This window comes from Monodelphis domestica, chromosome 2 (genome assembly GCF_027887165.1).
Source record: "Monodelphis domestica isolate mMonDom1 chromosome 2, mMonDom1.pri, whole genome shotgun sequence".
Taxonomy (NCBI): Eukaryota; Metazoa; Chordata; class Mammalia; order Didelphimorphia; family Didelphidae; genus Monodelphis; species Monodelphis domestica.
The window spans coordinates 200,587,407-200,610,174 of NC_077228.1; the positions used below are offsets into that span (position 1 = coordinate 200,587,407).

At 38.4% G+C, this 22,768-nt stretch overlaps 1 protein-coding gene and 1 long non-coding RNA gene across 10 annotated transcripts in view; one reads left to right on the plus strand and one right to left on the minus strand.

Annotated features, from left to right (window-relative positions):
• The window catches only part of CALCOCO2 (calcium binding and coiled-coil domain 2), a 46,689-nt gene that overhangs the window by 5,802 nt on the left and 18,119 nt on the right, over positions 1-22,768 (plus strand). For 2 of the 8 annotated variants that reach the window (XM_056816866.1, XM_056816868.1), the window contains exons 1-2: positions 11,963-12,117; positions 19,175-19,364. In XM_056816866.1, the coding sequence (XP_056672844.1) occupies positions 19,185-19,364 (180 nt within the window). In that variant the 5' untranslated portion in view covers positions 11,963-12,117; positions 19,175-19,184. Of the gene's footprint in view, positions 1-11,962; positions 12,204-18,082; positions 18,136-19,174; positions 19,365-22,768 lie in introns of those variants that run through there. The other 6 variants (XM_056816869.1, XM_056816864.1, XM_056816871.1 and 3 more) reach the window with 6 other exon arrangements.
• LOC107651359 (uncharacterized) lies at positions 1,118-12,019 on the minus strand. 2 transcript variants are annotated; one of them, XR_008916380.1, is made up of 4 exons: positions 10,713-12,019; positions 4,844-4,939; positions 1,710-1,897; positions 1,118-1,179 (listed from the first exon to the last, which is right to left on the minus strand). It is a non-coding gene; the product is annotated as an uncharacterized LOC107651359 (long non-coding RNA). The 2 variants fall into 2 exon arrangements; XR_001628074.2 differs by lacking the exons at positions 1,118-1,179; positions 1,710-1,897 and adding an exon at positions 2,625-2,841.

Sequence of the window (22,768 nt, forward strand, 5' to 3'; positions counted from 1 at the left end):
TTCTAAACTTTTTTTAAGAGTTCAAATAGTGGTGGTCATAGGACCAGTTGCTATCCTGCCATGATTCTGATATTTAGTGTTCTGATGGTTATTATTTCACAAGTGTCTAGTATAACTGCTTTTGATATTAGGATATAAGCTCATTCTCTACAGGAACTCTGAAAGCAACCTCATTACAACACTGGGAGGAGACAAGACAACCAGGGTACTGAGTAACGTAACTAGGAGGCCTGAGTTAAGAAACTTGCCCAGAGTCACACAGCTAGGAAGTTTCAGAGGCTAGATTTGTGAACCCAGGGCCTCCCATCTCCAGGCCTGGCTTTGTCCACTGTGCTACCTAGCTGCCCCCCAAATAACTAACTCTTCCTGTTCGTACATGATTTTGATTTCAACAGTTAAAGTTTGATGTTTTAAAAGTTTTGTTTCTATGTGGCTTTGGGATTTTGAGCATTTGGGATGGCAACATCTATTAAAGACTTTGTTCTTAAGTTTTATGGATCCATGATTCATGTCCAGGCAGTTGTGTCTATCCAATGATCTTCATAGTGATCTGGTTCCTGTATCGTTTATTAGTTGAATTCTCCAAGATCCTTTTTTTTTTTTTAACCCTTACTTTTTGTTTTAGTATAAGAGCAGCAAAGGCCAGGCAATTAAGGTTAAGGGACATGCCCAGGATCAAATAGCTAGGAAGTGTCTGAGGTCACATTTGAACCTAGGTTCCCCTCTGAACTCCAGGTCTAACACTATCCAACATGCCACCTACCTGCGCCTTGTTAATGCTGAATGACTTAGGAGTGTCCTGTTTTATTCTAGTAGCAAACCTAAACTTCTAGAAGATTGGCCTGAATCAGGTTCAATTTAGAGCATGGCTCTTTAAGGATAGCCTTCCTGTCATTGCTGGTGGCAATCATAAACTCCGTTTCCATAAACAAATCTGCACAACTCAATCATTTGTGTTTGGTGTTTGTTGGCATGGTGCTAACTGGCTTGAGTAGATATACTCCCATCCATCCCCTCCCTCCCCAGAACTTTTTGTTCCCCTTCTTGGATCTTAGCCATTACATAGGTTCTATACAGAGGTCAATGTTTCTAACCATTCAACAACTCCAGTGACATGTACCTGTTATTGGCTTTTACTGTTTCTTGGTAGAGTGATGCTTGCTTGTTCCAAAAACGTTTCTGAAAAAATTTGAATTGTTTGTCATGCATTCTGGAGATATCAATTCCTCTTTCTCTTTTTTGGGAAGTGTGGTAGAAGTAGCATCTGATTCTCCATGTAGGTTAGGCTAGTTTTTCTCCAAAAAGGCAATGAAGCCTTATTTAAAAATTTTAAACCTTTACCTTCTGTCTTAGTAATAACTCTAAGACAGGACAAGAGCAGGGCAAATGAGGTTAAGTGACTTAAGCCAAGTCACACAGCTTAAGAAGTTTCTGAAGCCAGATTTGAGCCCAAGTCTGCCCAAGTGCCAGCCTGGCACCCTATCTCCTGGGCCACCTAGCTACCCCTACCCCTATTCAAACCTAATTGGTCCAGGAGACTAAGACTTGAACTGCTGCAGTTGCTTCTTGGTTACCTAAGGCATGAAAAGGTTAGCACAGGATGAGTTGGAGCCTCTTGGCTAGAAGGGTATCCCATTGTTCTGCTAGTAAACATATCTAACTAGATCCACCATTTATAACAGATATAGAGGCAATGGTGCTACACTCACCTGAATCAATACTATTGCTGAGCATATTTTCCTTGATGTTGTAAAGCAAATTCTTTTTGACTGTTATATGGCCTATGAATGTCTCATGTTGCTCCAATCCTGAGCCTTACCCCTTAAAGCAGCCTGAGTCAGCCCTGGCCCAGAATATTTGATGGAGTCAACAAGATTGGTTTAGCATGATCTCATAGCTGAAATGGAGAAAGGAAGAGGTGAAGAGAGGGAAGCTCCAGAAGATTAGATAACCTGATCTAGAAGTCTGACACTGTGGCTGACATATTTCTGGCCACATAATTGGAAGTCTTCTCAGTGGGACAGGAAGGGGGTCCCATCGATCCAGTGAGATGAATGTACTGTATGTTTAAGGAGACATACAATAGTAGGCTATTTATGACAGGAAGAATAAAGGTACTGTAAGTGCTAATATTCTCTCACTGTTACTAGCATTCCTAGCTAGGCTAGATCACCAGCCCAAGGAAATGACATGCATTTAGTAACTAGAGACACATATAAATGTTTTCTGTCTAAGAAATGTTTTTCTAGTTGTAGGATTATGGCAGGTCATTTCTAAGCACTGTTACAGACAATAACCTAACTGTTGTATAAAATGTCTTCTGTTAAATTTTCACAACTTTGAGGGTGATTATAACCTCCAGGCCCACCAGCCATGGTAGGCCTGGGCCTTCCCTAAAGACTGTTAATTTGGGAATTGTGTAAAAACCATGATGAATGGACTTCTTAGAACTCTTTGTATGACAGTTAGGAGGACATTAAAACTATTTTATAAGGCCTTTGTTGAACTCTTTAATGCAAGGCCCTGGAGGAGGTATTTGAAAGGACAATTCTTGAGCCTCTCCAGGTTACCAGGGAATTGTCAAGAATTGGGAATCTCAACAAATGTACCAAATTTGTCCCAGATGATTTACTAAGGTTGGCTTTTATTTAAAGGAAGAGAGTGCAATGGAGGCAGAAAAGTGCCCTCTCTACCCTCCCCATATATGAGACTTTGGGCCATGGATGGAGCTCGGTACTGAAGGACTTGATGCTTTAGGATGATAATAGCAAACTTTGTTTCTTCCTCATCCCCTACAACCTTAAACTGTACCTCCCTGCCACGATGACAGCAAGCAGTTGCCTGAGTTTAAAATGAAAAGACAGATTTTTACTCTCACTTCAAAAGAATCAGCTTAGAACTTCTCTCTCTCTCTGGGACTTCCAGGAGGGAACAAAAATGGCAACTGCTAAAGCAAAGGCTTATTCTGGTGAGCCCAAACTGGGATTTCAATCCTCTGGCTACCTTTTTATGCTGTGTTTTTACCCTGGGCATGTGCCCAAAGAGATTTGGAGAGATGAACTTTTCAGCAGTTAAAAGCTAACTTCTGGGTGCCTCATTCAGTTTTGACTTCACTATGAGAAATGACCCCTTCAGGGAGGAGTCTAGTACCTGGCCCATCTTGACAAAAGACATGGGCTTCAAGGGAGTTGTTCAGATAGTGCCTTAGACACTTATTAGCAGTGTGACCCTGGGACAAATCATTTAACCTCTCTCAGCCTCAGTTTCCTCATATATAAAATAGGCACAATAATAGTTTGTTACCTCACAAGGCTGTTCTGAGGACCAAATTAGATAACAAAAGTGTCCCAAAAGTCTAAGTTGTTTGTTTGTTTTTTAAAATAATTATACTTTTATCTTCTATCTTAGAATCAATATTGTATATTGGTTCTTAGGCAGAAGAGTAGTAAAGGCTAGGCAATGGAGGTTAAGTGATTTGCCCAGGGTCACCCAGCTAGGAAGTGTCTGAGATCAGATTTGAACCCAGGGCCTCTCTATTTCTGGCTCTGAATCCACTGAGTCACCTAGCTGCCCCCAAAGTCTTAGTTTTAACAGCATTAATGGCTTTAAAATGTGCCAAGACATTTGGTATGTAACTACACCAAGCTAGGGGCAGCTAGGTGGCTCAGTGGATAGACTGCCAGACCTAAAGTTGGGAGGACCTGAGTTCAAAACTGGCCTTAGACACTTCCTAGCTATGTGACCCTGGGTAAGTTATTTAACCCTGTTGGCTTAGGCTTTGCCCTTCTGTCCTAGAGATTTCTCTAGAACATAAAGTTTTAAAAAACAAAATGGAATAGGGGAAGCCAGGTAACTCAGTGGGCAGAGAGCAAGCCTGGAGATAGGAGGTACTGGGTTCAAATCTAGCCTCAGATACTTCCAACTGTATGACCCTGGGCAAGTACTTAACCCCAATTGCCTAGCCCTTACTTCTCTTCTGCCTTGGAACCATTGCATAGAATTGATTCTAAAATGGAAGGAAAGTAAGAGTTTTTAAAGAAATAAATTAAAATATTAGATAGAAGGAGGCAGCATATAAATAAGATGGTGTAACATTGTGTGATGATAAAAATAGCTTTTATTTATAATAGGTTTTTATTATAGTATAGGATTACCCTTTTTTAAGAAAATGTGATATTAATAGTCACATAATAGTAACAGCTCTGAATTTAGAATCAAGAAGTCCTAGGTAATAATCTTTCCTCTAAAACACTAGTAGCAAGGTAACCATTTACTAGTTCTTTTACTTTTCTAGACTCAAGGTACTTTCTAAGCCAATAAGATAGATATATTGTATAAAAGAAAAAAGATAGATATTGGTCCTTTATGATCATCATAACTGGTGGTCTCTACTTTATCAGTATTTATAGATCACTTAGAAGCCCTACTAAGTGATTTCCCCAGACACCCCTATAAGACAGGAACTGTGGCTATGATTATGCCCATTTTACAGAGGGAGAAACCGAAGGTCAGAAAGTCAAAGTGACTTGCCCAAGGCCTTCCAGATGGGTAGTAGAATCAGGCTTGAACACAAGTCCTCTGATTCCAAATGTCCTGTTTTTCCTATTGTAGCTTGCTGACATATAGAAATTCAGACTTAAACAATTATAAAGTCAAAAATTCTTTTTTTCCCTTTATAAAACAGTTTACTTTCATGGGTCCTTTAAATATCCAAGGTTTCCTCTTAGATGATTTGATTAACATACAACCCTTCAGGAACATAAATTATATCAAACAAGGGCCACTAACAGTTCCAATGACTTTTGTACTTTAAGAAAAAACAAAAGCTTTGAAGTATACATACCATATGAAATCAGCCCCATTTGGATCTAGCATGGTGATAAAAGTGATGGCAATAGGTTGTTACTACCTATCTTCCATTGATCTCTCTGCCTTTCTTCTGAACCAACATATAATAGAAATAGAAACAACCTATAATTATAAGGTGTGGTAGCCTGCCCAGCCCTAAGGAGTAGGTTTCAGAGGTAAACCTTATCTATCTCCACTTTAGTAGAGTTCAGATTTAAAGTTCCTAAGTTAGGTGATTTTGCCGATTCTCTCTGTCTCTGTCTGTCTGCCTGCCTGTCTCTCTTTAAAATATTCTTTGTCAGATGGGATGACTTCCTAGGAGGAGGAAGTGGAGACAAGATGCAGTGGGGAAATTAGGTCATATATAAGAAATCCGTAAAAAAATTTTTTTAATTATTTAAAAATAAAACCAAACCCATACCTTCTTAGAATTGATATTAAGTATCAGTTCCAAGGCAGAAAAGCAGTGAAGATGTCTGATCTCCAGGTCTGAAGCTCTATCTACTAAGCCACCTAACCACCCCTTAAAAAAAAATTCTTAAGCTAGAATCCAAGGGTACAGTCAACTCAGCTGGGCTAGGCTAGGCTGGAGAAGAGAGGTGTTATTCATTCACATGAACTTTTTTTGTGAGGGTTAAAAATAAAGGCTGAGTGGTACCTTGCAGCTGCTCTGGGGCACTATCTCCTGGATCCTGCCTCAAATAGCTTGCTCTTCAGAGACCCTCTAACCCAGATGGCAAAATTTCCCAAGTCACCAACTCCCACTTTTTTTTATTGTAAGATCCCTACAAGTAGTGACTAAGTCATATCTTGGCTTCTCCCGGACACTCAAGCACCTAGTATAATGGCCAGCTTTCTGGTAGTATGGATGTCAGTGCTGATCTTGAAGCTGGAGACCTGGGTTTGAGCCTTTCCTGTAACATTTCCTAGCTATGGGACTCTAGGTAAGTTACTTAATTTCTCTGATCTGAGCATGCTCATTGATAAAATGGAAGTAATACCTTTAACATTTGCTTTGCAGGATTGTTGTAAAAAAAAGTACTTTGTAAACCTTAAAGTGTTATATGTATTAATTGTTTTCTCTCATAATGAAGTTATATATTGTATAAGATTCTGTTGTTATTTTTAATAATGCAATTACATATTGCATAAGACTATTAACATATATTTGTTGGCATATGAGTTAATGTCTATTTCAGAGGATGAGTAGAGAAATTCTGCAAAGAACTCAATAAGACTTACAATTATATCAACATACACATTAATATAGCTATCATTATTAATATAAATTAATAAATAAGTGTACCCTCCTCCCACCACATGCCCACATACAGATCCTAGTAATGGGCAGTGGAGGATGGAAGATTTTAAAAGGAACAAAAAACTGGACCATTAAAGTCAGGGTGTTTCCCTACCTAAAAAGGAAGACAATATATTGTGCCTCTCTTGAGGTAGCTTATAATCTAGTTTGGTATATAATATATACATTTTAAAAAATGGAATCAGCCAATCAATACTTATTAAGCACATATAACATATGTAGTGCCTTATCAGATACTATATAGGGCAGTAGGTAGAGCACTAGGCCTGGGGTTGAGAGGACCTGGGTTCAAATTTGATCTCAGACCCTAGCTGTGCAAATAAAATATTTAACCTCTATTCCTTGCCATTCTTCTGTCATAGAATTGATGCAAAGATAGAAGATAAGGATTTTTCAAAAATACTATGGAGGAAACTGAGGAATATGGCATAATGCTTGCCCTCAAGGAGTCCAAATGAGTAGATGGAACATATAGGTCCATATGGCAAAATAATAACAATGGGAAGTAATGTTAGAATATTATATAGTATGATATGGAGAGCTGGCTGATCTTGGTATCAGAAAGTCCCGAGTTCAAGTTCTTGACTTGACTTATACTAGCTATGTAGGAGAACTGACTGACAAACCAGTCGGAGAGCAAGGACTTATTTACATTGGCAGAGGAAGTTCTTTACATGATAAAGTACAGGTTGGCTGTGAAAAGGGAAATTCAGGGGAGCAGGATGAGGCTGATCCTAGAAGGAGTTCATCTTGAGTATAAATTGGAAAACAAACACCATCCTAGTTTAACGCATTGTTCTTGCCCCCCATATTGAGGTCATTTGTTTTAAACCAGAGCCTGATAGCCCCAGATGCAGAATAGAGTGATGAAAGTTTGTTAGTGGGAGACACAAACAGTACCGGTCATTTTGCAGCCTTCCCCAGACAATTTGGATAGAATTAAGATCAAATCCATGATTTATTATTTAATCTTTATTATTTGTGAGGTTTTCTTTCTTAATCTAATAAGCAAATTCCTCACCTAGGAGAATGTGTTCTCAGTGAGTGCTGATGGCCCTTCCTTTTCCAAACAAGGAACAAGTCCTGTTTAGAGTTCCTCATAGCTCTTACCTCCTGCCTGGCCATCATCTCTTGGAAATGGGGATTTTCTAACAATTTGAATTGAGTTAGTGAGTTCTACATTATAAAAGGGGTGGAAGTAGTGACATTAGGATGGGATGTTGCAAAGGATTTATCACATAGGAGCTCTAACATTCTGTGAAATGGCACCCAACTTCCATCACTAGCTTTCTCCTACTTAAGTGTTCAAAAAAACCTTTGGCAACACATGCCCCCTAGAGATTGGACACAGTGAGTCTCATGCTGCCTTTTTCACTAGCAATTCTAAGGACAATCCAGGGTTCTAAACCTCTCAGAGTTCCCTAGACAATCTATGAAATAAATATTGATTGTCCTTTCTCTCTTCACCTGAGGCCATTCATTTTTTTATCTTATTAGAATAACCATTATGTAGTAATCAATCAATAAACATTTATTAAGTGCTTATTGTGTGCCAGACATGTGCTAAGCACCTGGGATACAAAAAAGAGGAAAAAGACAGTCCCTGCCATCAAAGAGCTTATGATCTCATGGGGGAGACAATGTGCAAATTATATGCCAAGAGGATCATCTAGGTGACTCAGTGGATAGAGAGTCAGGCCTGGAGATGAGGTCCTGGGTTCAAATGTGTCCTCAGGCACTTTCCTAGCTGTGTGACCCTGGGCAAGTTACTTTACCCTAATTGCCCAGCCCTTACCACTCTAATGCCCTAGAACCAATACTTAGCATTGATTCTAAGACAGAAGGTACACATGCACAGACACACACACAGACACACAGACACCCCCCCCCAAGTAAGCTATATAGAAGATAAATAGGAAATAATTAATAGAGGGAAAGACACTAGAATTAAAAATGTTTGAGGAAGGCTTCCAGTAGAACACTTGGAACAAAAATCAGGAGATCCAGGTGTAAATCCTAGCTCTGCTACTCAATAGTTTTGTGACTTTAGACGAATCACTTAATCTAAGTCTCTGTTTCTTCATCTGTACAATGGAGGTAATCAGACTTGTCCTGGAGGTAATCAGACTTGTCCTATCATATAGGGTTGTTGTAAATTTAAAAGTACTATATCAATATGACCTATTTATTACTAAGCTCCCCAATGTTTCCTAGAGTTAAGATATGATTTAATTAGTATACTAGACTACAAGCTCCATGAAAATAGTCATGTTTTATTTACATTTTGTAGTGCTCCAGAACCTAGCACAGGGGTATACATGCAATGGACCCTTCATATTTCTTTTGTCATCTCTCTAGGACATTGCTTCACATATCATAGGCACCTAATAATCTACCTCCAATGCGAAAGGTCTTTCCTTAGTTATTTCTCATTTATTATTGCCTGTTGCTCCCCCTAATTACTATGCATCTAATATATGTGTTATATATATTATTCTATACATAGCTACACCAATAAGAAGGCAGGGACTGTCTTGGCTTTGGTAGGACAAGATTATAGCATGGGACCCCTGTGAAAAATGCTAGTCCTGAAGAGATGACCTCTTATGGAGGAATGAGTTCTGATATCTCTATATTAGTACCCCTTGCACCTGAATCCCTGTAGCCCTCTCAGTAACATTAGGAGCCATGAGTAGTTCCAAATTCTAATGTTTGGCGGGTTTCATCTTCCATTTTCCATGGTTAAGGCCCTCTCTGTATGTGTGCTCCCTTCCCTCCCCCAGTAGAATATTATGTATGCAATAATTATATCTCTTGTATTCTAGAAATGTACACTCCTGGAGAATAGAGATAATGTTATTCTATTTTAGGTTTATATCCATCATGCCAAACAGTGCTTTTGTTTCTTATTAAACATTTCTTGTATTGAAAAATAACATAGTATGTACTCAAATTTTATGCAAGTTAGATTCGGACCAATACAGTAACAAAAAAACAACATATCTACAATTTCTCATTTTATATTTTAGAGGGAATGGCAATGGCACTGAAACTTTCTCATGGAATATCTGTAATCACAACCTTTAAAACACCAGAATTCAATCAAACAGTTTGGAAATTTCTGGGTTGGAAAAATGAGACCTGAGGATAGAACCAACATTTTATGATCTGGAGAGGAATGCACAATGAATAGAAGAGACTAAACTATAGCATTCTTTCTCCAAGTACATGAGTTCTGAGTATTGATTTTATTCCTCCAGAAGGGGAAAAACAAAAAGAAAAGGGAAAAGATGGAGAAAGGAAAAAGGAGCCCAACTCTCTCACATAAACTCTCAACAAAGAGAACCAGTTTGAATAATGATCAAAAATCCAAGGAGAAATATCAGTAACAAACTTTATCCAGGCCAGGAATACACACACACACACACACATACAAAAAAGACAGAACTGGGAGCCTTTGATTAAGGATTCCACCATGAAATCTGGTATAAGCACAGATAAACAGGACAAGAGCCTGTTAGCACTCTGACAAGAAATGCTCCAAGGGCATCTAAAGCTTATAGAATTCTAAAAGGGAAGCCCCAGGGAGGTGGAAGTTGGGTGCCTTTTTACTAGGATATGGTGAGGTTGTGAGGGGCTAGTATGGAAGTCCATAGATATCTGACCAAAGATGAGCTAGTGCTACAGGGGGAACTTGAAGAGGAAAGTTCAGGGAATCCTTTAAGGCCTAAGCACTCTGACCCTGGATGACTCGGGGAGACCTGAAACCTAAAAGCATGTTAGTGTTAGACATAACAGAAAAAGTGAAAAATAGCTACAAGAACTCAGGGAATCAAGATGCAGACCAGACTAGGTATGACCATACCATCAAAGCATTTGGAAGGGAGAGGAACTTGGCCCTGGCACAAAATCTCAAACCAGGAACTGAGGCTAGCAGAATGAACAAATAAAACATACCAAACACAATAAAGAAATAAATATAATAGGTCAGGTCAAGAGACAGCCAAGAAGTAAAGAAGAAAAAAATTAACTCTACAATAAAAGTAGAACAGAGGGGGAAGAAATGATTTGGCCACAAAGACTCTTAAGAGTGACTGGAAGAAATGAAGAAAAAAGATAAATAAAATCATAAGTAAAATGAAAGGAGTATAAAAAGTGTATAACGGAAGGTGGAAAACTTTATCCAAGTTGTGAGGCTACTAAGAATTGGGGTGAGACAAAAAGAACTCAATGACTCCAGTGATGAAATTTAGAACAAAATGAATTGAAACTGCTTCATGAATTAGATTAGAAATCTAGTACCATAGGAAGAGATCTGGGCTCCAAGACAGAAGAACCATATTCTAGTTCTAATTCTACCACTCATTATATGATCTTGATCAAGTTGTTTCCCCTCAACAGATGACCCATAGTGCCTGACACGTAGCAGGGGGCTTAATAAATATTTATGCATTGATTTATGGTCTCCAAGTTCCCTTCCAACTAGGGAATTTTATGATTCTATGATTATAGGTGATATACTGTGTAAAATCAAAGACCATACCTCATAGCACAGGCGTGTAACACTGGAATTGATGTATCATGAAGCTTTTTAGGTCTTGCATTGAAGAGGAAAATAGATTTAACAGAGCAGAGATTCTCTTTCATCTTTTGAAGATATTTCCTCCTCTGTAATATGAGAACACTGAATCCTAGAGACTAGGTAATGAAGCCTACCTGTCTCCTCACTGTAGGGGGCAGGAGAGTTAAGGTAAGATGCTGCATACATTGTAAGAGATGGTATCACTATCTTTGCTTGCCTATTTTTGTTCATTTAAGGGGACTCTGTGTATGATGTATGCATATTTGGGAATAACTGTGATGTAAAACAAAAGGCATCAATAATTTTTTTAAAAATTATGGGGTTGAAGTATCTCTGATATCTCTTTCAGTTCAATTTAACAAGGCATTCATCAGATTCTATGTGCAAGATAATATGCTAAGCTTTGGGAATACAAAAGCAAAAATGAAATCGTTCTCTGCCCTCAAGGATCTTACAAGGAGGCAACACGTGAAAACTAAGATAGAAATAAGGATTATTCACTTGAATAAGGAACTCCTTCTACTACTGGAGGTTGGCAACTTTTATAGACTTATCTAAGAAAATAAGTGACTTATTCCGATCCTAGAGTGTGTATCAGAGGAAAGAGTAGAGGCACATCCAGAAACAGTGACCGAAGGAGAGAGAAGCAGAGAATTTATTAAGTGCTTAGTGTGGGCTAGGTATCATTCTTTAAGCACTAGGACTTAGGACTTGCTGGCTTCAAAGCCTGGCTCAGCTTTCTGTCCACTATCCACACTTATATATAGTTCTACAAAATAATTTCAAGAGGGAACTACCGCTAACTGAGAGGATCAGGAAAGGTCCCTAAGGGAGGCGGCACCTACTTAGTGCTTTGAATGAAGAAGAGTTTCCAAGAGGCTGAGGAGGTAAGAAGGTATTCCAAAGTGGGGAACCCCCATGCAAAGGCGCAGAAGCGGGAGATGGCACACTGTGTCACCATCATTCTATGATCCCAGAGAGGATACTCGGCAGAGCCTAGGGAATACAGTAAATGACCTCTCAGCGGGAGTCGGTGGTCCTGAAGAAGAAAACTAAGTTAATAGCACCATCTAGGGGAAGGAGTCAGATTCCAAGTGCCTCGAAATGAGAAATGGTGCTGAACCCTGAAAGCTGCAGGTGCTAGTGGCAGGGTAGGCCCCCGCAGATGCTTCCAAGTCCATACAGAACTACCAGTCCCAGGAGGCCCCACGCGCGCGGCGCTGAGGGTGGGGCGTTGACGTTATGACGAAGTAGGCGAGGGCGGGGCGGGCGCTGAGAAGTTCGCCCCGGACCTTTGCCCGGCCCCGCCCCCTCCCCGCCTCTCTTGCTGTTGCGACGCAGCTGGTGGTAGCTGCTGCTTCTGCGGGTGAGTCCCTGAGGTGAAGACCGTTGATGGCGAGGGAAGGAGTAGGGAATGCAGCTTTCCCGCTCCGTATCCGTGAGGGGAAGGAGGTCTGCGGTTGGAAAGGGAGGGCCTGTGGCTAACTTCGCTTCCTTCAGGGTGATGGCGCCAGAGGGGGCCGTGTTGAGGGGGAGCTAGCCTCCGTGGCGCCCCTTTCAGTTCTGAGGGAGTTTGTGGGGACGGGAGCGAGGCTCTGGCGAGTGCGCGAGCACGGGACTCGGGGAAGGGTGGGGGCGATGTGTATACGTTCCCTTATCTCTTGGGATTTGCGTCACGGTGTCCTAGGGGCTGTATGGTCGTGACGTCATGGTCTCTTGCTTAAGGATTGGACAATCGTTTCTTCCCTCCCCTCTCGCCCTCTTCCTTGGCTTTCCCACCTTCACTTTCTTGCTAGACTTGATTGTCGTTCGGAGGAGTCTTGGGAGGAAGGCGAGGAACTGAAGTCTCACCTCTCCTTCCCGGAGCAATTCTCTCTAATCCCCACTACCACCCGTCACTCTGCTTAACTATCTGAGCCTAGATAGAATCCTTGGTTTTAGAGCCTGATGGAACTTTGTGTCAGAAAGGTCAAACCCCTCATTTTACAGATGGAGAAACTGAGGTATCAAGAAGCGAAGTGACTTGCCTAAGGTCACACAGTAAGTGTCAGAACCCACATTCAACCTGCCTTTTTTATTTTTATCATTATTTTTTTATTTTAAACCCTTACCTTCCATCTTGGAATCAATACTGTGTATTGGTTCCAAGGCAGAAGAGTGCTAGGCAATGGGGGTCAAGTGACTTGCCCAGGGTCACACAGCTGGGAAGTGTCTGAGGCCAGATTTGAACCTAGGACCTCCCATTTCTAGACCTCTCAATCCACTGAACTTCCCAGCTGCCCCCACATTCAACCTGCTTTTTAACCAGGTTTAACCAGGTTTCCACTGATCCCAGAAGAAGTAGTCATAAATGAGCTCTCTGAAGATTCTGGGCAGGAACAGAGTGGGCTGTGGAGAAGAGAGTGTGTCCCCAGCTCACTGTAGCTAGCTGATAGTCACACTATTTAATGTCTTACTGGAGAATTGCCAATTTCCCTTCTCTACTTATTCTGACCTTAACAAGTTATCTCTGATCCCTTTCTTAGCCAGTTCATTATACGTTTATTTGAATGTTTTCTCCTGACCTGACTTCTTAAGTAGCTTTTAATTTAAGTAAGAAGAGAGTAAATGCATAAATAATTGAAGCAATAGCTAGCTAATAATATCTCACATTTCTTACTACATGCCAGGCACAGTGCTAAGGGATTTACAAATATTACTTCATTTGATCCTAAAATCTTTTTGAGACAGGAGCAGTTATTACCATTTAACAGATAAGGAAACGGAGGCAAACATTTTAAATGACTTGCCAAGAGAGTCACCTTGCTAGTAAGTGTCTGAGGTCAGATTTGAACTTAAGGACTTTATGACTCCAGGCTCAGTGTTCTATCTTCTGTTGTTAAAATACTTTTGACTCCAAATCTCTCACTTCCCCTTGCACAACTCTACCTTTCATAATAGTAACTCAGATTTACACAGAAAGTGCTTTCCTCAACTTTATCATCACCATTAAACAGATGAAGAAACAGAGACTCAGAGTTTAACTTATTTATTTGGCTGTGATCCTCAGATAAGAACCTCAGGAGGAGTCCAACATTCCCTCTACCATGCCACGATGCTTTTCAATAGGCAATAAGGAACTAAAGAATTTTTTTTAATACAGTAAATGAAATATTAGAAAGAAAATACTACTCATGCTCGATGCCAAGGCAGTCAGTAATTGCTTGGGGAACAAAAAATGGGGAAGTAGGAAAATGAATTAGCACAACCCATACCCACTACTAAAAATACAACTCATATCAGGCCTACTGAATGGGAGCTTTACAGACCAATGAAACTTCACTCAGGATGTTTGAGAAGACTCAATTCCAAATCCTTCCAGCAAAGCCTGACATTACACTGAAATAGTAGATTTCCTATAGAGGACTGTGCCTATTTAGAAGTTGTCTTCTTTTCCCAGACAAATTGATACACATTTGAGCTAAAGCAGCAAACTTCCTGGTTCTCTCCCACTGAGTAGTCCTCATTGCCTCAGCTACCTCAAGATTAGAAGCTATCACCTTTCTCTAAATAGGGAAGTGGTCAAAGAATGTGAATCAATGATTCTCAAAAAGAATTGTGAACTACTACCAACCACATTATAGAATTCTCCAAATCACTAAAAAGAAAATTTCAAATCTAAACAACTCAGATTTCACTTCACACTCAGAAAATTGGCATGGATGTCAAAATAGGTTGGAAAGGCAAATGTATTGTTAGTAGAGCTGTGAATTGATATAATCATTCTGGAAAACAAAATGATTAAAATGTCCCTACCTTTTTTTGATTCAGAGATTGCACTGCTGGACATATATCCCAAGGAGGTCAATGACAAAAAGAAAGACTCCACATACACTGAAATGTTTTAACACTTTTTATGGGAGCAAAGAACTAGAAACAAAATGGACATCCATTGATTAAAAAAGGGCTAAACAAATTGTGGTACATGAATCACATGTACTAGAATGGTAATGGAATATTAATGTGCTATAAGAATGACAGATATGATAAATACAGAAAAGCCTGGAAAGACATATGAACTAATAATACAAAGTGAAATAAGCAGAGCCAGGGAAACAACATACAAAATGACTAGAACACCGTAAGTAAAAAGAAGAATAACCACAAAACTGAATGTTACAGAATTTTAATGGCTTCAAATAAGAAATATTAGAAGATACTTCCCCCTGCTCCTTTGTAGAAGTAGAGGGTCTAGGGGTATGGAACACTGCAAATAACTACAGTTTTTTTTTCTGTTAATTGGTTTTATTGAATTTTTTCTCTTCCTCTTTTTTCAAGACATTTATTATTAGAGATAGCTTCTGGAGAAGGCGCTAAGGAGTGGAATTTAGGCAATATGAAAACAAAAAGATATCACTAAAAATGTATTTGAAAGGAAAAATTCATTTATGCCTTTTAAAGAAAAAATCCACAATTATAGGGAAATGGGGAATCATCTCTTAGAGTTCTGAGAGTTCCTTGCTCCAAAAAAGCTAAGTTAATTCAAAGTATAGTAATCAAATATACCGTTTATAGCCTCAGCCATGATTTTTTTGGTTGCATTGTACAAGGTCTTATCAAGTCACCATTTCATGGCCCTGGTAGAGATTCTTCACTTATATCATGGCAATTTGCCTATTAATAGCAAGTCACACTACGGTCTTTTTGACAAGAATTGAATCCATCTATCTGTAGTTTTTTTCATGGTCCATACTGAGTACAAAGGATGATATATTTATTCTTTCCCCCAGAGGCAGAGAAAATTAAGGCTAATATGGCTATTTACCTTTTTGTTAACTGCTGAGAAGGGTTTAGTGGACAGAATCTTGATAATATTTGGTGAGGCGACTCTAAAAAAATATCCCATTTGGAGGTTTTACTTATTCATTCATTTACTAACCCAAATTAGTACAGATAATCAAGGATTGATTTGTTCTTTGACTTCCTGTGCATTGGTTGTGCTCTATGAGCTGAACTAGAGGATCTTCAAATAGTTTCATTTTTCTTGAAATGGCAGTTTAATTTCTCCTGAAACAGCCCCACCCACTGGGTGAAAAGGTAATGTGAACATTTTTGCTAACCATTTAAAAAATTATTGATATTTGTTCTGATACAACAAGCCCTTTCTTTACACTACAAAGAATACCCAAGAAAGGAGTTAATTTAATGTAAAGCAGTTAACAGCATATGTTCTTTCTCTTTGACAATATAATATTGTTTATTATTGTATTTAATTAGAATTTTGTTATTCATTTTCTGTTTCTAGCTTTTTAAAAAAGTGACAAATAATGTTGCTATGAATGCTTTTGTATAAATTGATCTTTTCTTGCTATCTGATTATCCTGTAGGACATTTACTTTGCTGTTTTTAACTGTATCATTCCTTGATTATAGTTTATCCATAAGGACAAATCTTAACAAAACTGTAGTTGATTTGGTTGCTTTTGGGGGAAGCAGTACAAGGGAGATTTTATAAATCAATTCTATATATTCCTTCCTTTTTTGATTCCTAAAGAAATGTAAAACTAAGCATCACCTGAGTTTGCAGGGTCATGCAAAAGGACTTTTTATTTTTACCTTTTTCTGTTCTTAACTCTTTCAAGGATAGTGCATTATTTTTGTGCATTAATCCAGTAGATGGAATTGTGTCAGGCTTTCTTAGAAATCAGGAGCCTCGCTATTAAAAGATCAAATTTGGAAATATATGGCCTGATTTTATCTTACTTGGCTACTTTATTCCACCTATCCAAAGTTTCTTAAACTTTTATTTTAAAATTTTCCCACTTTTCCTCATCTATTTTTCCCTTCTCTCTCAACTCACTTCATTAGTTCCACGACTAATAATATAATATTATCAGTAATTGTCAATATTTGTTAGTTGCTACAATCTATTTAAAGGGGAAGAGCAATTCATGCTCAAATAATCTCAGTATCTCGGTGTTTCTTTTTTACATTTTGGGAGAGATTTGGGTCAAGTTGTCTCCATCTTCCTTACATTTATTGAAAATTAGCTGATGTCATTCTTCCAGGAAGAGAGACTAAATGGGTACTTCCCAACTGCCTTGACTGGTATCATTATGTTCTTAGGCACACAAACTTAGCCTTTCTTATTCTACAGGGAGGAAACAAACAACTGGTTTATCATCATATCTGTCTCTATGCCATTATTCTACTTGCTTCCTCTTCCTTACTCTCCAGCTATTTGACTTGTCTATCTAGGAAGATACATTTCTATACATCATTTCAAGGCTGGTTGAGTTCCTTACAAATACATGGGGTTCTGTTCAAATCTTCATGAGTTCTGTGAAGTGGGTAAAATATCAGAAATCTGAAATTTTACCTTATGGAGTCTGTTAATATTTTTTAAAACCCTTACCTTCTGTGGTAGTATCAGTTCTAAGACTGAAGAGCAGTAATGATTTGGCAATCCAGGTTAAATGACAGCTATAAAGTGTCTGAATTCAAATTTGAACTCAGATCCTTCTAACTCTAAACCTGGGGCTCTGTCCATTGTGCTATCTAGTTGCCCCAGATGGCAGAGTCTTAACCTGCTTCTTCCTTAAGCTTTATCTCATGTTAAATATTTTGCCTCAGGGCAGGCAAGCAAGTTGAAGGTCAAGACTAGGATCTTGGCTCTTATTTCCCAAATTTCCTAGATAGTTATTTAACTAAACTAGCTTCCTTTGAAATTATACTAAATAGGGGCAGCTAAGTGGATGGAGTGCCAGACCTGGAGTCAGAAAGACTCATCTTCCCAAGTTCAAATATAACCTCAGACACTAGCTGTATGAGCCTGAGGAATTCACTTTAACTTTTTGGCCTGAATTTCCTCCTCTATAAAATGAGCTAGAGAAGGAAATGGCAGGCCACTCTAGCATCTTTGCCAAGAGCATTCAAATGGAGTCACAAAGAATCAAAAACAACCAAGATGATTAAACAACAAAAAATTGGTGAAAAGAACTGGACAGTCCCGGATGCTTGGCTAGATTGTTGTTACTAGGCCTGAAAAAAGGGCTTTTATTGAGTCTGGGATGCCCTTAGAAATACAATGCATTCCAAGAGTATTCTCACTCTGTCATAACACCACTGAAAGATTCTAATCACATAGGAGGTGATTTATCCTCAGGAAATAAGTCCTAACCTCATGTGGAAAGTGGTTTTCTCTCTCAGAAAAGCAGATCTGAGATTAAAATTAAGGATGTGGGCTTTCCACATTTCACAAACTGAATTGCATCGCTTCCTTGTAAGCCTAAGAAACTAATTCACCACATGAAATTCTTCTTTCCTAACCCTTTCCTTACCAAAACAGAATAACACCACCAAAATTTTATTGGAATACAGAGAAGGCCTTACAGCTGTTGTATCAGGTAAGACCAGGAAATAGGGTAGCTGGGGCCAAACAAGCAGCCATATTCCTTTGTTGTTGATTCCCCTTGTAGCGGGTATATATTGCCTTGTTCCAACATACGATTTTTATAAGGAATAACATGGTTTTTGCATGTGTAGGATTGTTGCCTCCATCCAGTCCAATAAATATTTATTGAGTTCCTACAGTGTGTGAGTCATAGTTCTGTGCTGCTCAGCAAAGAATTGGAGGGATTTTTATTTTCATTATAGGGTGTAACTTGTGAATGGTTGAGGTGGGGGTAGGTTTATCATAATATATTTACTTTTTGTGTTTTGTATACTGCTTTTACTTGTAAACCACTTTTCTTATCTGTTTTCCATATGATATTCTTGGCTCAAGGCAAACAAACTGAATTCTAGCAGAGGAGGTGGAGACCTAGTATTTTTGGAGAAGAGAGTGGATCATGGTAGGATGGTTGAAAATAATAGGATAAAGTTTGGAAGGAAACACCAATAAGCAGGCTACCTTTAAAAGGAACATGTTACTTTTATTTAAAAACAAAAATGGGCAGCTGGGTAGCTCAGTGTATTGAGAGCCAGACCTAGAGACAGGAGGTCCTAGGTTCAAATCTGGTCTCAGACACATTCTAGCTGTGTGACCCTGGGCAAGTCACTTAACCCCTATTGCCTAGCCCTTACCACTCTTCTGCCTTGGCACCAATACACAGTAAGGTAAGAGTTTAAAAAACAAACAACCAACCATTCATAATATTAGCCATTTTAGGATTTTTTTTTCTGTTCCTTTATATATGAAAATGTTGTTTTTCTTCTCTTTTTTGTTTTATGTTCAGAATTTTTAAAAGAAAGAAAGAAAATAATAGCAAGTTTCCTTTGGCAGCAGAAATCACAAGTGAAGTATCTTGAAATAGGAAGATAGTTGTGTTCCACATAATTGTCAGGCTTGTACTTTCTGGACTCACCTCAGATGTGTACAAAATGTTCCCTCTCATTACTACAGCCACTTTTTCATGTCTTACCCTGTCCCATATTCCTGTACAGGACACTCACCATGGAAGAGACAGGCGAGGAGCCCCCAACATCAGCTGTCCTTCTGGATCATTGCCATTTTTCTCAGATCATCTTTAACAGTGTGGAGAAGTTTTACATCCCAGGGGGAGACATCACATGCCATTACACCCTCACCCAGCATTTTATTCCCCGCCGGAAGGACTGGGTTGGCATCTTTAGGGTAAGTGATTAGAACTTTTAAGTACTAAGAGCTTATGAATGAAAATTATAGATTAAACTTTATTATTCTTGTGTATGTCACCAACATTGTGAATTTTTTTGAAAAGCAGCCAGTTTTAAAAATCCTAGACTGTCTTCTAATACAAACTTATTTTCGTCATTAGCTTGAGCCATACCAAAACAAGATATTTTGTTCTCCCAAAATGTTACAATGCATTCTAAATTATTTTTAAAATTATCTTCTCTGAATTTCCACCTTTCCCTTCCATCCCTCTGTTCTCTTTCTTCTCCCATACTAGCTTAGCTAATAGAGATTTAAATGTGTTATTTAGTACTGGTATAGCTAACATAGCTCCTTTGACAGTGTTCCTCTGTCTTTATTATTTCTGAAATAAAGCTCCTAGCTATTTGAAATTTCATAGTGCCATAACCTTTGAGAGGTCATCTGTTACAGCTCCTTACTTTGTTGAAGTCTTTGCCTAAATTAGCCCAAGACAAGAAATCTTCTCTATGCTTTTTTTTAAAGATCTCTAAAGACAAAGAGTTCATGATTTTATTTTGCAACCCTTTCTCAATGTTTAATCACCCTGACAATCAAGAAGCACTGTTAATTTTTTATTATAGCCACACAAATATACATACCCCATCACTACAATCTCTTGCAAATTTGTGTGTTTCAGAAATGAATTGTTGAAAGTAAAATCTTGCTATTTATATTGCATAGTTGCAATTGTAATGACCTTTGGTTTGACATCTGTATGTTGTATGCCTTTGTACTGATGCTTCTCAAACCAGACACCATTCTTGCTTGCAGTGAAGAAGGGGTTGTCATTTCTTCACTCATGTAGACACACACACAAACATACACCCCCTCTGTAAAAAAATAAAACACTCAGCTTCTTTTTCTCTGTTGTTTGGAATGCCAAGCCCATTGATTGAATCAACCCAAACACAATAAGCCTGACATACGTATGGATAGATATAGCCAAAATATCACTAACCTCCTTAGGGGTACCTTCTTAGGCTGCAGGATTTTGAACCTTCAGAATAATATAAGTTTCCTGGTACAACTATCATTCTAAGACCTCAGCTGAGGGTTTGCTATCTTAGAAGCATGGGACAGAGTAAAAGTTGTGCTACATTTTTCATCCTTTTATGTAATAGTGCCATAATTAAAACTAGAGGGGGGGAAATCACTTGATCAGGCTTTGAATGCATTTTGTGATTTTATTTTGCAACAAGAAACATCCTGAAATTTCCATTTGTGTAGACTAGTATTAAAAATGTGGTTGTATTTCCTGAATACACACTACCAATTGATAATAGAAATGTTATCAGGAAAGATATTTGGAACCAAACAGTAATCTTGCTTTTGGTTTTTGTTGTTGTTGTTGTTTGAAAATTTTATTTAATTAATTTAGAATTTTTTCCATGGTTACAAGATTCATGTTCTTTCCCTGTTCTCCCATAACCCCCCTCCCGCAGCTGACACGCAATTCCTCTGGGTTTTACATGGGTCATTGGTAATCTTGCCTTTGTAAAAAGAAACCAGAACTCAATAAACCAAAGAAATCCCCACCATAGTGTTTCTGCTTCTGAGATAATACATATAATTTCAGGTTGCTACATCTCAGTAGAGAAATAAGGATACTTCTGTGCTCCAAAAATCTGTTCAATCTACAAAGAAAATCACTGAGACAGAGAAGCTTCAAGCCCTCTTCAATGAATAGGATTACAGATCTTTCTCATGGTCTTGAGATGCCCCTTCATCTAGGGCACAGGTTTTTATAATGCTTTAATAAAACCTAGATGTTACAGAAGAGGGAGAATAAAACATAAAATATCATTGGTCAACAGGTGGGTCTACCAGCAAGTCTAGCAAGACAGATGCCAACATAAGTGATCCCAGGATGGGGTAGGCATAAGCCATCTCTGATGACTAAGGGCCAACAGGCAGGACACCTCCCATGTTGGACAACTGTAGGGAGTAGCAAAAGCAGAGGGACTCCTAAAATAACTGGGGGACTTTCCACAGTATTAGAATGTATTTAACATCCTAAATCTGGATAGTCAAGTTTCAGGGTGGAGATTGGCTCCAGATTTTGCTCAGGGTGGAGATCCTCTCCTCAGCATAAATCCAATATAAGAAAAAGGGTCCTTAATCTGATTCAGTCATCCTAAATATAATTAATATAGATTAACCTCAACTAAATATGACTAGATGTGTGGGTGGATAAATACAAAAATGATAATCACTTCCCCTATGTAATAACACTAAACTGGATAATATTGATTGGAAATAAACAAGGGGATAGATCAATAAATCAATAATTTCTCACACTACAAGAGAAGAGGAAAAGAGGATCAAGGGGATAGAGCAATTTACATGTGAGGACAGATTACTGAGACAAGAAGATAAACTAGCTTTGTTTGGAGAGGGGAAAATTAAAGGGGGAGGATAGTGGTATTTTTATAACCATGTTGAAGTTTTGACATTTGCAGTTTCATTTTGAGAAGCAAGATGATAAGTAGTTCTGGGTTCAGATCCTAGCTGTATTACCATGGACCAACCAGTTAATTTTTCTGTGCCTTAATTTCCTCATCTTTAAAATGGGATTAGTGATACTTGCAGTGCTTGCCTCATAATTTTATTGTGAAAGCTATGCTTAGCGTACCATAAAACATTATACAAATGTGAGAAGCTTTAGTGTATTAAATTATGAATTGGTGAAAATGGACAAATTCACAAACTATTTTTGGAGCTCTCAAAGTCTGAAGGAAAATCCTTGACATAGAAAGTAGTAATTTGTGTGATAAATGGCATTGTAAAAAGATTAATTAGATTGAAATCAGGATTGTAGTTTTATTACTAGTTGGCTAACTAGGAAAAATAACTGATTTACTTACTTGGACAGTCAGTTGATTTCTGTCACTTCAGTTTCATCATGTTTTGACAAAGATTAGTCCAGATGATCCATAATATCGACTTCACTTCTGTGATTCCATGATGTTGAATTTTTTATTCTAAAATATGGTAGAATTTCACAAAAATATAAAAATGTTTAAATATTTCAGAGAGTTGAATTAATTTATAATAGACCCATATCTTTTTTATTAAAGGAGATTAGGGATAAACTCATGAAATGCTATTGTCTTCTCCATAAATTTCCCCTTTGAGCCACTGTCAGAGACAGAAATTTAGTCCACTTGGATCCCTGGTTTGGAACCAGAATAGTATTTTTTTTTTAAATCCTCATGAGTGAAGCATTTTTTGTGTGGTGGGCATCATGGGAAATAAAATAGGTAACTGAGACTTGACTGTAAGACTTGACAATACCTTATAGTTCCGTTCTTCATTTCTGACTTCTAAGGACCTCTCTGTATGAATTAATTTCCTTCTCTGAG